Source organism: Protopterus annectens, chromosome 7.part1 (assembly GCF_019279795.1).
Source record: "Protopterus annectens isolate FY-2018-M chromosome 7.part1, PAN1.0, whole genome shotgun sequence".
In the NCBI taxonomy this organism is placed as follows: Eukaryota; Metazoa; Chordata; order Ceratodontiformes; family Protopteridae; genus Protopterus; species Protopterus annectens.
In genome coordinates this window covers 305000305-305013751 of record NC_056740.1, presented here as the reverse complement: position 1 = coordinate 305013751, position 13447 = coordinate 305000305, and the positions used below count along the sequence as shown (strand labels likewise).

The 13447-nt window shown below is 43.6% G+C and overlaps 1 protein-coding gene across 1 annotated transcript in view; it reads right to left on the bottom strand.

Annotated features, from left to right (window-relative positions):
- Positions 1-13447, bottom strand: part of LAMB2 (laminin subunit beta 2) — a 3750789-nt gene that overhangs the window by 530269 nt on the left and 3207073 nt on the right. The window contains exon 25 of the mRNA XM_044078730.1: positions 6059-6243. Coding sequence (XP_043934665.1) covers positions 6059-6243 — 185 coding nt within the window. The remainder of the gene's footprint in view (positions 1-6058; positions 6244-13447) is intronic.

The following is a 13447-nucleotide window of genomic DNA, read 5'->3' as shown; positions in this document are numbered from 1 at the left end:
AATGCCATTACATCAATTTTTCTTGCCCCAGATGTCAGGAGCCCCCAAAATAGGAAGCAATTACATGGTGTGGAACACCTCCAGTAAAAAGTAAATACCATTGCCATAAGATATGGCCAAAAAAGAGGATAGGTAGAAAGTATAGAAAAGCCAGGGGGCTGGAGGGAGGGTAACCAGGACTGCAACAGTGAACACACTCGAACATCTACATTTATGGTAAGTGTACACAACTGTACTATGTTCTTTATGTTTCACTGTTGCAGTCATCGCACTTGGGTTGATTCCCAAAGCGGAGGAAGGGTGAAGGCAGTCAAGAAGTATTAGGGCTGGCTAGCAGGCCTTGTAAGACTGCTGTAGCAAATCCAGCTCTGGATTTAGAAAAGATAGGTAGTACTTTCGAGAGGAGGGGCAGAGGGGGAAAGGCATACATTGAGAGGATTTTCCCAAGTAAAGGACAGGGCATCCACTTTCCATGCTTGGCTGTGGGGAGTTCTGTTGCAAAATTTGCTCAACTGATGGTTCTGGGGGGAAGCAAAGAAGTCCACCTCTGGTGTTCACCTGTGGATGAGAAGCTTGAAGGAATTGGGTTCCAGTTTCCACTGGTGCGGGTCCATTAGATTTGTGCTTAAGTCATCTGCCAGTGAATTTTCTTTGCCTGGCAGGAATTGAGCTTGCAGATGCACTTGGTTGCTCAAGGCTGTGTTCCACAGGGCCATGGCTAACCTGCATAGTGGATAGGAATGAGTTCCCCCCTGCATGTTTATGTGCCACATGACTGTGGTGTTGTCTGTCTTTATCAAGAGTTGTCTTGGAAGGGTAAGGTATTTGAAGGCTGTCAGTGCATTCTGTACAGCTAACATTTCTTTTTGACTGATATGCAGGTGCATTTGTCCTTGGCTCCATTTGCCTTGAATGCATATGCCTGCCATGTGAGCCCCCCATGCATAGTCTGATGCATCTGTTGTCAGAGTTTGGGCAGCGGGGGGTTGGGCGAAAGGGAGTCCCTTGTTGTGGTTGCAGGCCTCTGCCCACCAAAGGAATTCTGTCCTTAGGCAAGGAATGATCGGAATCACTGTTTCAGGTTCTGAGAATGTTGACACCAGAAACTTTTTAAGTACCATTGATGTTTCCTCATAATGCAGTCTTGCATATGGAATTAGGAGAATGCATGAGGCCATGAACCCTAGAGCTTGCAGTATTTTTCTTGCAGATAGCTGGGTTTGGGTGGCCAGTAGTTTGAAGTAATTTGTCAAATAAACCTGCTTTTCTAGAGTGAGGAACGCCATCTGGGAAGTTGTGTTCAAGGTTGCTGCCAGGAATACAGTTTCTTGGCTGGGTACCAGATGTGATTTTGTTTTTGTTGATGGTATACCCCAGAAACGTTAGGAGTCTCTTTACAAATGTCAGGTGCTGAAGCAGCAATTCCTGACTGTCCGCCTGAATCAGGCAATCGTCCAAGTATGGCTAAATTTGAATGTTTCCCTGCCTGCAGTATGCAATGGCTGGAGCCAGGCACTTTGTGAATACCCTGGGCACAGTAGATAAGCCAAAGGGAAGTGCAGAGAACTGATAGTGCATAGAGCCTGCCCTGAAACGTAGATATTTCCTGCAAGATTCCCTTATGGGGATGTGCAGATAAGCTTCTTTTAAGTCTAGAGTGACCAGCCAGGAGTCCTTGGCTAGCATAGGCAGCAGCTGTTGGAGTGTAAGCATTTTGAACTTTGGTACCACCAAGAAGGTGTTGAGAATTGACAGATCCAGGATAGGGGGCCAAGAATTTTCCTTTCTGGGCACCAGAAACAGTCTGGAGTAGAAACCCTGTCCCCTTTGCTCTGTTGGAACAGGTTGAATAGCCCTGATATTGAGAAGAGAAAGTACTTGCTTTTAGGCCTCTGCCCACTGGTTTGGGGGAAGGTCTGGCAATCCGCTTGGGGTTGGCAGTGAATAGAAGTAGAATCTGTATCCCTGGGATACAATGTATAAGACCCAACAGTCCTGGGTAATGTATTCCCAGTTTTTTGCATGCAGGGCGAGTTTTGCTCCTAGGGGTGCAAGTATTTGGGCATGGCTGGGAAGGATGCAGGAGAAGTCATTGTGAACTTTTTCCATAAGAGGGTGGCTTACCACTCCCTGTTTTTGAGGTGGGAGCACTCCATTGTTTAGATCTGTGCATACCCTGAGACTGTAGTCTTTGTGGTCTGTTGCCCCTGGGTTTGGACTGAGAAGGCCTGGGAGGGACTGGAAAGGACCAGTTTTTCAAAGGCCAATGCCTACGAATCTAGGTGGCTGTACCTGTAAGAAATCTTTAACAGTTTGCATAGATTTAGCTTTTTCCTCCATCTTTTGAACTTCTTCTGCTTTTGTGCCAAACAAATATTCTTGATTTAATGGAGTATCTAGTAATTTTGCTTTGACATGGCCTGGCAAGATCTGTTCCTTCAGTCAAGCATGCCTTCTCAGAGCAGACCCAGTGACAGCAGCCCTGCAAGATGCTTCTAAGGCATCAAAACCATACTGCAAAGTATGTTTACCAGCTTGGTTTGCAGAATGCATTAACTCTTGTAAATCTTTATTTTCTGCACAATCAGGAATCAACAACATTTTTTGTTTAAGTAGTTCCATAATATGCTGCTGGTACTTCAATATGTGAAACTGGCAATTTAAAGCTCTGATGGCAACAGTTGCAGAGGTATATACCTTCTTACCCCATCTGTCTAAAGCCCTAGAATTCCTGTCTGAAGGGGTAGAGGTTTTGGCTGTAGTAGCCTTAATACCTTTAGGTCCTTGGGAAATGGTCTCTGGGTCTGCAGTAGGATTTTTAAAGAGAAATTTGAGAGTGTCAGGTACTCTGTAGTACCTGTCAGGTTTTCTAGGAGCTGGAGGTAAAGTATCAGGGGTAAGACTTGATTCCATGAAGACATCATCTACAATATCCAGGACAGGGGGTATAGCTAGAGGCCTGTGCTGAGGCAAGTCTAAAAATTCCCTGAGTCTCTTTTTTGACTGAGGGCAGTCCTGGCATTCCAGCGGAAATGCTCTCTTAGGGTATGCAAGGTTTCACCGAAAGAAAAGTCCTCTGGAGGGGGGACAGAGGGAATGGAATCTTCTGTATCTGAATCCTCATAGGTGGATAAGGGTATGTGCTGCTAATCAGAGGGTCAGAGCCATCGGACTCATGGTCTGTAGAATCAGAAGGAAAATCAATTCTTTGTCTTTTAGATGGGGAAGGCTGGCTTCCCCTAATTAAAGTAATAAGGTCTTCAGCCATTCTAAGCATTTGTTTCTGAGGCATGGGAGCATGAGAATGCGGTTTGGTCATCGGTTTACTAGGCATAGTGCGACCTCTGGGCCTGAGAAATTCAGTAGTTTTCGTCAAAAACAAAGTACTCAGTTTAATATGAACTTTGGAAGGCCTGAACACACCCTCAGAAGCCGGTGCCTGCACAGCAGCTCCGGACCCATCCAAGGTAGAGACATCCACAGGTTCCATAGTCGAAGAAGCATCTTGCGGCATACCAGACTCCGAATGGGTCTCAGTAGAGCCCTGCGAATCTGTAGAAGCGGGTATCAGGGGCTGAGAAAGTGCCTCACTGAGTACCGTCGGACTGGCGACTAGCTTAACGGAAGCGTCGTCGGCAGTTTTGGACCTATGCGGTCTGTCTCTGTCTTTATCCTTACGTTTTTTTGGAAGATCAGTAGTTGGAAGGCTTAACAAAGCCATTTTGGAATACGGAGAACGAGCGCGAAAGAATTTAGCGACAAAGATAGCCCGACGATGAATAGTCCGAGCATTGAACATGGCACAAAACTGACAACGAGGAACGTTGTGGTCTGGGCTTAAACAGGTGAAGCAGTAAGAATGAAAATCTCTGTGAGGTATTTGCTTTCCATAGGCAAGACAATTGTTAACTTTTTCAGACATTGGTTAGAGAAAGAAAAAAGGATTCCCAATGGGGTACTTAGCTTTAGAAGACTTCATGTTTGAAACTCGATCGAAAATTTCAGGTAGTGGCTGACCGGGACTTGCGAACGCTTCTGCTTCGGGCTCCTGCACAGCAAGAAAAGCTGATGTAATGGTGTTGGCTGCATGTTTTATACCCCTGACGACCTGACGTCATGGAAGAGGCAAAAGCATCTGATGCAGAAATCCCAAGACTCTGGTATTCTTGGCCGATTGAGGGCTACCTGCAGGCAGATAACCCAAGTGTGATGACTGCGATAGTGAAACACAAAGAACATTTGGTGAGGACATTTGAAGTAGAGGTTTCCTTTGACAAAGTGTGCCAAAGGCTTTAGATAAACTTGGAAATAAGGAAGAAATTAATTTGCCATTTTGTCTAGCTCGGTTGGCAGTATCTATAAAGGTTAGAAGTGCAGTGTTAGTACTATGGGAGGTATGGAAGCTGTGCTGTGTTGGGGTAAGAGTTCTTTCTGCAGGAGATAGTTTAGCAATTGTTTTTGAATTCATTTTTCAAATATTTTGGGAGAGGGATAAGACTGCTATAGGTCTAAAATTAGTAATGTCTTTTGAATTTCCTCTTTTGTGTAGAGGGATAATGTGTGATTTTTTTTCTAAAGAGAGGAAATGTGGGATTCCTGGACAGACATATTTATAAGGGTTGAGACACGACAGGCAATGCTATCAGTGGTTATTTTAAGGTACTCACTTGGAAGGGCATCAGATGAAGTAGAGCATGGTTTAAGTTTGTTTAAGAGTAGTTTTATACAGAATGTGGGCATATGGTCCAACTCTAAACCAGTTACAAGTGGCATCCCCCAGGGCTCAGTCCTGGGACCCCTCCTGTTCAGTATATACTTCTCAGAGGTACAGGCAAGCACAGGAGGACTATGGCTGACTAGGTTCGCAGACAACTGCAAACTGGGAGCCATAATTGACTCTCCAGCTGATGCAGATATCCTCCAGAAGGGTCTCACTGAGACGGATACCTGGTGTCAAAATCATGGCCTCAAGCTAAATGCCAAAAAGAGCATAGTCATCCCCTTTGGAAAAAAACAAAGTACCTATGAACTACCATATACGTGGTAGTCCCCTAAATACAGAAAATGTAATAAGGGATCTGGGGACACAAGTATATAGTAATCTCTCCTTTGGTAATCATATTGCCAAGGTGGTTAGAAAATCCTTCTATGTGGCCCACCTAATCACAAAAGGGTTTGCATCTAGAACAAAAGAGGTTATTGTGCCCCTCTACTGATTACTCATCAGACTCATCATAGAGTACAATGCCCCATTTGGGATGTACCTTACATGACACCTGCAACAGCTGGAAAGACCACAGAAGTACCTCACCAAGAGGATTACTGGCCTCAAACATATGCCCTATGCAGCCCGACTGAAGAAACTCCAGCTGTACTCGGTTGCATACCGCTTACTCAGAGGTGATCTCTGCCTGACATACAAGGCCATGTCCAACCCAGAATTGATGGACGTGCTCCACCTAAAAAAAAAAAATCCCCTAGAGCCACATGCTCTAGGGATCTAAACCTCACCACAACAATAAACAGGACGTGCTGGAGGGATAGATTCCTGTCCCAGAGACTCCCCATGCTTTGGAACAGGATTCCAATCTAAATTAGGCAGAGCCCCTCACTAACACTCTTCAAGAGAAATCTTGACAAGTGGATGGGAAACAGAAAATTTACCCCGGGGATCACTGCAGTGGCTCTGCTGGACAGAGGCACAGGGAACTAATGGCTCTGCTGGACCAAGGCACAGGGAACTAATCTAAGGGGGCGGTGAAAGCCAACACATTCTGGCTAGGCTTATAGATGCCCACTGGCAAATAGCCTAGTACTTACCTATGAACCTATATGTTTGAAGGTGAAAGTGGTTATTGTGATATGAGGCTGTTGTGCAGAGTTGGGATTGGATGGTGGGGAATCCTTGGCTAGCGATGCTATACTATCTATGAAATAAGGGTTGAATTCTTCTGCAGTCTTAACTGGTAAGTTATTGGGAGGGGGGTTGTATAGTATGGTATCTTTACAGAGGCAGCAATCACATTAACTGCATGGCATTTGTATGAGCAATTCATACCTAAGAAGTTGGAGTTCTTTAGCACATCCAAGTGGTGTGAAAGCTCCTTAGCAGAGACATTTAGTGCTCGTGCTTCTCTCTCCAATGTGTTCAAGTCATTTATGGCTCCCGAATTCTTGTCCTGCACTGCAGTAAGGTCTCCTTCTAACCTGGTCAAATTGTCAGTAGTTTCTTCAATTTTTGTCCTGTTATAAATACAAATAAAATAAAGTTAAAATCACACTTAAGAGGCATTTTTACTAGTCAATTCACAGTCACTAAATTCTAAAACAAGTCAAACCTTCTCAATTACTCACCCATACAGACAACCTGAATGCAAGTTACACCAGAACTGTGCATGAAATAAACCAAGTATCCCCTTTTTTCACAAAATCTGGATACAGATATCCCTTACTTTATTCAGTTGTAAATGTTAATGTTGTGCAAAAACTGACAACTAGGCTGAGTCATATGGAAATAAGTAAAGGACGGTACGTGTGTAGCTGATTGCAACAGTCTGAAAATCTACACAGCTAGAAAACTTAGAACAGTATGAACCATTCATCATCCCGAATGCTCATGTAATTGCAAAACCTATACTGGTCCAATATAAGGTATTACATCACATTTGTGTTTCAGTGTCTTTTTGTTTTGTGTCATTGGTCAACATGGACTTCTTAATTTTTTCTTCCATTTACCCAATTAATAAATACAAAAAAGTTTAAGCCTTTACTAATAACAGTGGGATTAAAGTCAAAACTTCATTATGTTCAGGGTCATGCAAAGATACTTGTAGCAATATACAGAACTGCAGGATTATGCAGAGAAAAGCCTTAACCTGACATTCTTAAAAAAAGAAAAACAGTGATCACCAGTGCAGTGTTCCACATGGGCAACATTAGAGTCAACATACTCTGATTCTGTGGGATAAATGTTTGTATTTGGAGGGTTAAACTTCATTTACTGAAAATGTACATAGTTGTGTGTGTTTGTTTTAAGTTATATGGGGTGGTGGTTTTCTGAGAATGTATTTATTTATTGTTTGTGGGTTTTCATTAAAGCAAAAAGTCTTAAGACATGTGGCATAGGTTTAAATGGAGATGAGAAAAAAGAACTGTACAAAAGATAAGCCTGGCAAACGGTGTGTGTGTGTGTGTGTGTGTGTGTGTGTGTGTGTGTGTGTGTGTGTGTGTGTGTGTGTGTGTGTGTGTGTGTGTGTGAGACAAGCACTGGAAATACACATTAAAAAACTGTCATGTATACTAAGTGGGAACAATAGCTTTTTATCATAATGGTTACTCCATAGTATCCTGGAATGTGAATGTTCTTACAGGTATAGACAAAAAAGGAAAGAGTAGCAAATTTTATGAAGAAATGCAAACTGCAAATAGGGGTGCTGCAGAAGACACATTTGAAAATAAATGAGCTGTAAATTTGACAAATAAAGGATTTCAGGATGGCTGTTCAGCAGAATATCAGGGACAATGGAAAATGGAAGCAATAATACTGATTTTTACTGGGGTCCAATACTGATAGAAAAGGAAAAAAGACAATAATGGTATATTTGTGGTAGTAAGGGGCTATTGGCAAAGGAAAAGGATTATGCTGGCATGTATTTATATTCCACCAAAAAACACTATTAAGGAGCTTTAAGAAACTGGAACAAATAATCAGCTTTCAGGAAGAAATATTACTTGTAGATGGGAACTGGGACTTGATTTGCAATACCGAGAATGTACCAGGGGACCTAGAAGGGAAAATGTAGGAACTTGTTCAGAATTTACATATTATTCCCCATGGTACAATAAATTACAGTTGTGTACACTTACCATAAATATAGATGTTCGAGTGTATTCACTGTTGCAGTCATTACATTTGGATTACCTGCTTGCAGGTAGCCCTCAGCTGGCCTGATTATCAAAGCCTTAGGTCCTGCATCGGTTGCCGTCTCATCTTCCATGACATCAGGTAGTCAGGGGTATACAGCATGCAGCCGAGGCCATTACATCAGTTTTTCTTGCCCCAGATGTCAGGTGCCCCCATAATGGGAAGCAATTAAATATAAGGTTACACCTCCAACAAAAATCAAATACACCAGAAAGCTTAAGTATAGTAAACAAGAAGAGAGGTATAGCCAAAAGAAGTCAGGGGGCTGGAGGGAGGGTAACCAGGACTGCAACAGTGAATACATTAGAACATCTACATTTATGGTAAGTGTACACAATTGTACTATGTTCTTTGTGTTTCACTGTTGCAGTCATTACATTTGGGTAGATTCCCAAAGCTAAGGAAGGGAGGAGGCAGTTATTGAGCATTAAGATTAACTATTAGGCCCTGCAAAACTGCAGTGGCAAAACCAGCTCTGGATTTACAAAAAATTGACAAGTGGTAATACTTGGTGAAGGTATGTACAGAACTCCAGGTAGCAGCTTCTAGGATGTTCCTGGTAGGAACACCTCTGAGAAAGGCTGTAGAGGTAGATGCAATCCTGGTGGAATGGGGTCTTATCCCCTGTGGGGTAGGTTTTCCATGGTCATTATAGCAGAAAAGAATGCAATGGCCTATCCACTTATAAATGGTTTGCTTTGAAATGGCCTTCACATCTGCCCCTGAAGCAAAGGCAACTAGCCAGCTGTTCAGATTTCCTGAGAGGCTTGGTCCTGTCCAAGTAAAATCTAAGTTGTCTGTGCACATCCAAGGAGTGGAGTATTTGTTCCCCTTTGTTCTGTGGATTAGAAAAGAAGGTTGGCAAATGAATGGACTGATTAAGGGCCACACTGGATAACACCTTGGGCGTAAAGGAAGGATTGGTCCTGAGGGACACCCTGTCGGCATGAAAGATGATGAAAGGCTCCACTGCCATGAGGACCTGTAATTCAGACACCCTTCTTGCTGAAGTGATGGCTAGAAGGAAGGCTGTTTTCCAAGAAAGGAATTTCAACTCCACAGTTGCAGCTGGCTCAAAATGAGGTAGAGTGAGCTTTTCCAATACAAAGTTAAGGTCCCAGGCAGGAGTATGAGCTCTCCTGGGTGGTCTTAAATTGTTGACCCCTCTGAGGAATTGTTTCAGTAGGGGGTGAGAGAAGAGGGGTGGCTCAGTATTATAATGTGCTTAAATGGCTGAGGCATGAATTTTAATGGAAGAGAAGGAAAGGCCCTTGTGAAGCATCTCTGTTAAGTATTGAAGAATATGCGACAAACTGGGCACTGTTGTGCCCCTCCCCTGAGTCTGGCTCCAGAAACAGAATCTTTTCCACTTTTCAGCATAGGATTTTCTAGTACTAGGCCTCCTTGCCTCCAGGATGATATCCAGCTCGTTTGCTGAGGGATGGTATAGGAGAATTCAGGTAATTAGCCAGGCTGCCAGGTTTAGGGTTTGATGCTGGGGGTACAGAATCTGGCCCTCCTGCTGGGACAGTAGGGAAGGAGTCTGAAGTAGGTGCCATGGTTCCAGTAGTGACATACTGCGCAAGAGGGGGTATCAGTGTTGGCGTGGCCAGTCTGGTGCAATGAGTATTGTCCTTGGCTTGTCCTGTTTGATCTTTAGTAAAACTTTCAAGAGGAGAAGCAGAGTGGGAAAGGCATAAACTGATAGGCTTTCCCATGTAAAGGAAAGGGCATCCACTTTCCAAGCTCATCTGTGGGGAGTCCTTGTACAGAATTTGTCCAACTGGTAGTTCTGAGAGGAGGCAAACAGGTCTATTTCCGGACTCCCCAATTTGTTTCTCAGAATGTTGAATATCTTTGGCTTCAGTTTCTACATGTGTGGGTCCATGAGATTTCTGCTTAGGTCGTCTGCCAGTGTATTTAGTTTGCCTGGCAGGAATTGAGCTTGTAGGTGCACTTGGTAGCTCAAGGCTGTGTTCCACAGAGCCATGGCTAGTCTACAGAGGGGGTATGAGTGGGTTTCCCCCTGCTTGTTTATGTACCACATAACAGTGGTGTTGTTCTTTACCAATAACTGCCCTGGAAGAATGTGGTCCTTGAAGGCTGTCAGATAATTCTATACAGCTAACATTTCTTTTTGATTGATATGCAGGTGCATTTGACTCAAGTTCCATTTGCCCTGAATGTACTGCCCTGCCAAGTGAGCCCCCCATGCATAGTCGGACGCATCTGTTGCTAGGGTTTGGGCAGCAGGGGATAGAGTGAATGGCAGTCCCTTGTTGTGCTGGCAGGCCTCTGCCCACCAAAGGAACTTTGTCTTTATACAAGGAATGATGGGAATCATTGATTCCAGGTCCTGAGAATGTTGACACCACAGGCTTTTTAGATACCATTGTAGTTTCCTCATATGCAGTCTTGGAATTAGTAGAATGCAAGAGGCCATGAACCCCAGGGCTTGCAGTATTTTCCTTGCAGATAGCTGGGTCTTTGTGGCCACTAGTTTGAAGTAGGCTGTCAAATAAACTTCTCTCACTCTAGCGTGAGGTAGGCCATCTGGGAAGTTGTATTCAAGCTTGCTCCCAGGAATACAATTTGTTGGCAGAGTACTAGGTGAGATTTCTTTTTGTTTATGGTATACCCCAGAGAGCAGTTTCTTTACAAATGCCAGATGATTTAATAGTATGTCCTGGCTTTCTGCCTGAATTAGACAATCGTCCAGGTATGGGTATATTTGAATATTTCTTTGCCTGCAGAATGCAATGACTGGAGCTAGGCACTTTGTGAATACCCTGGGCGCAGTAGATAAGCCAAAGGGCAGTGCAGAGAACTGATAGTGCATGCAGCCTGCTCTGAAGCGTAGGTATTTTCTGCAAGATTCTCTTAATGGGATGTGCAGGTAAGCTTCCTTTAAATCCAATGTTGCCAACTAGGCATTTTTGCCTAGCATGGGAAGCAGCTGATGAAGAGTTAGCATTTTGAATTTTGGGATTACCAAAAAGGTGTTTGGGATAGACATGTCCAGGATAGGACACCAGGTATTGTCTTTTCTGGTTACCAGGAAAAGGCTTGAGTAAAAACCTTGTCCCCATTCCTCTTCTGGTACAGGATATATAGCCCTGATACTTAGAAGATTGAGAACCTGCTGTTGAGTCTCTGCCCACTGATTTGGGGGTAGGTCTGGCCAACCGTCTGGGGTTGGTAAGGAGTGGAAGTGGAATCTGTATCCTTGGGAAACTATATTTAGAACCCATTTGTCTTGGGTAATGAGTTCCTAGTTTTTTGCATGCAGGGCAATCTTCCCCCCTAAAGGAACAGTCAGTTGAGCAGGGCTTGGAAGGTTTAAGGTTAAGTCATTATGACAGTTTACTATAGGAGGGTGTCTTACCACTTCCAGCTTTGGAAGAGGGAGCCCCCCACTGCTTAGGCCTGTGAGTACCTTGAGACTGAAGCCTGGGTGGTCTGCTGGTCCTGGGTTTGGACTAAGAAGGCCTGGAAGAGACAGGAAAGGACCAATTCTTAGAAGGCCAGTGCCTACTAAATCTGGGAGGCTGTACTTGCAGGAAATCTTTAACAGTTTGCTGCTTTGTTGCCAAACAGGCGGTCTTGGTTTAAGGGAGCATCCAGTAATTTAGCTTTAACATGATCTGGTATAGTTTGCTCCTTAAGCCAAGCATGCCTTCTAAGTACAGACCCAGTGACAGTAGCCCTGCAAGATGCCTCTAAGGAATCAAAGCCACATTGCAAAGTATGTTTACCAACTTGTTCAGCAGAATGCATTAAATCCTGTAATTCTTTATTTTCAGCACAGTCAGGAATCAACATAATTTTCTGTTTAAGTAATCCAAAATATGCTGCTGATACTTTAACATATGAAACTGTCAGTTTAAGGCCCTAATGGCCAAAGGGGCAGAAGTATATACCTTATTACCCAACACCATCTGTCCAGGACCCTGGAATATCTCTCAGAGGGAGTAGGGTTTTTGGCAGTAGCCAGATGTAAAGTGTCTGGGACCAGATTAGATTCCATGAAGGCATCATCTACAATGTCCAGTACAGGAGGGATAGCTAAATGTCTGTTTTGAGGTAGGAGTAAGAATTCCCTAAGCCTTTTTTTTGGAGTCAGAGTAATCCTGGCTTTCCCAGCGGAAATGCTCCCTAAGAGTATACAAAGTTTCACCAAAAGAGAAATCTTCTGGAGGGGAAGCAGAGGGAATGGAATCCTCTGCATCAGAATCCTCATAGGTAGACAAGCACAAATCCTGGTCATCAGAAGAAACAGAAATTTCAGAATTCTGATCCGAAGAATCAGAAGGAAAATCAGTTCTAGGTCTCTTAGAGGGAGAAGGGTGGCTTCTCCTGATTAGAGTAATAAGGTCTTCAGCCATTCTTATCATTTGTTTTTTAGGCATAGGGGCCTGACCATGCAGTCTGGGCGTCGATTTGCTAGGCGTGGATTGAGTTTTAGGCCTTGAAGAAAAAGATGGCATCAGTTTGATATGCAAGTCAGTAGGCCTGAATACACCCTCAGAAGCCAGTGCCTGCACAGTGGCTCCGGACCCATCCAAGGTACAGATATCCACAGTTTCCATAGTCGAAGAAGCATCTCGCGGTATACCAGACTCCGAATGGGTCTCAGTAAAGGCCTGTAAATCTGAAGTAGCAGGTATGTGGGGCTGCGAAAGCACCTCACTGAGTACCGGCAAACTGGTGACTAGCTTAAAGGAAGCATTTCTGGATAATTGAACTGAGTATCAAAATAGTTAGAAGCGAAAATGAACCGACAACAAATAGTTTGAGGATTGAATAAGGCACAAAACCAACAGCGAGGGACGTCGTGGTCTGGGCCTAAGCAAGGAATGCAGTACGAATGACAATCTTTATGAGGTATTTGCTTTCCACAAGAAATACAATTGTTAACTTTTACTGACATCGGTTTAGAGCAAGAAAAAGGATCCCCAATGGGGTACTTAGCTTTTTTGAAGACTTCAGATCTGAAACGCGAAAATGAAAATTTCAGGAGTTGGCCGACTGGCACTTGCAAACTGCTTCTGCTTCAGGCACCGCACGGCAAGAAAGACTGATGTAATGGCGTCGGCTGCATGCTTTATATCCCTGACTACCTGTCGTCATGGAAGATGAGACAGCAACTGACGCAGGACCCAAGACTTTGATAATCAGGCCGACTGAGGGCTACCTGCAAGCAGATAACCCAAATGTAATGACTGCAACAGTGAAACACGAAGAACATCTGGGCTACACTGGATAGAAATTACATTTCACAGGAACATGTGTATTTAATTGAAGGCTTTGACATGCATCCAAAAAGTATTTCAGATCAATAAAAACTAAGATAAAAATGCAGGGTAATGAAGTAAAAATGAGACACTGGATCTTTCCCACCCACCCATTAAAAGAGAGGAATTTAAGGAATAGGTAATGGAAATTACCTCAGAGTTATTAGTACAGATAAAAATTTCTTCAAAGGCATAGCTAGTGAGTGGGATAACATGGAGTTTAATAACA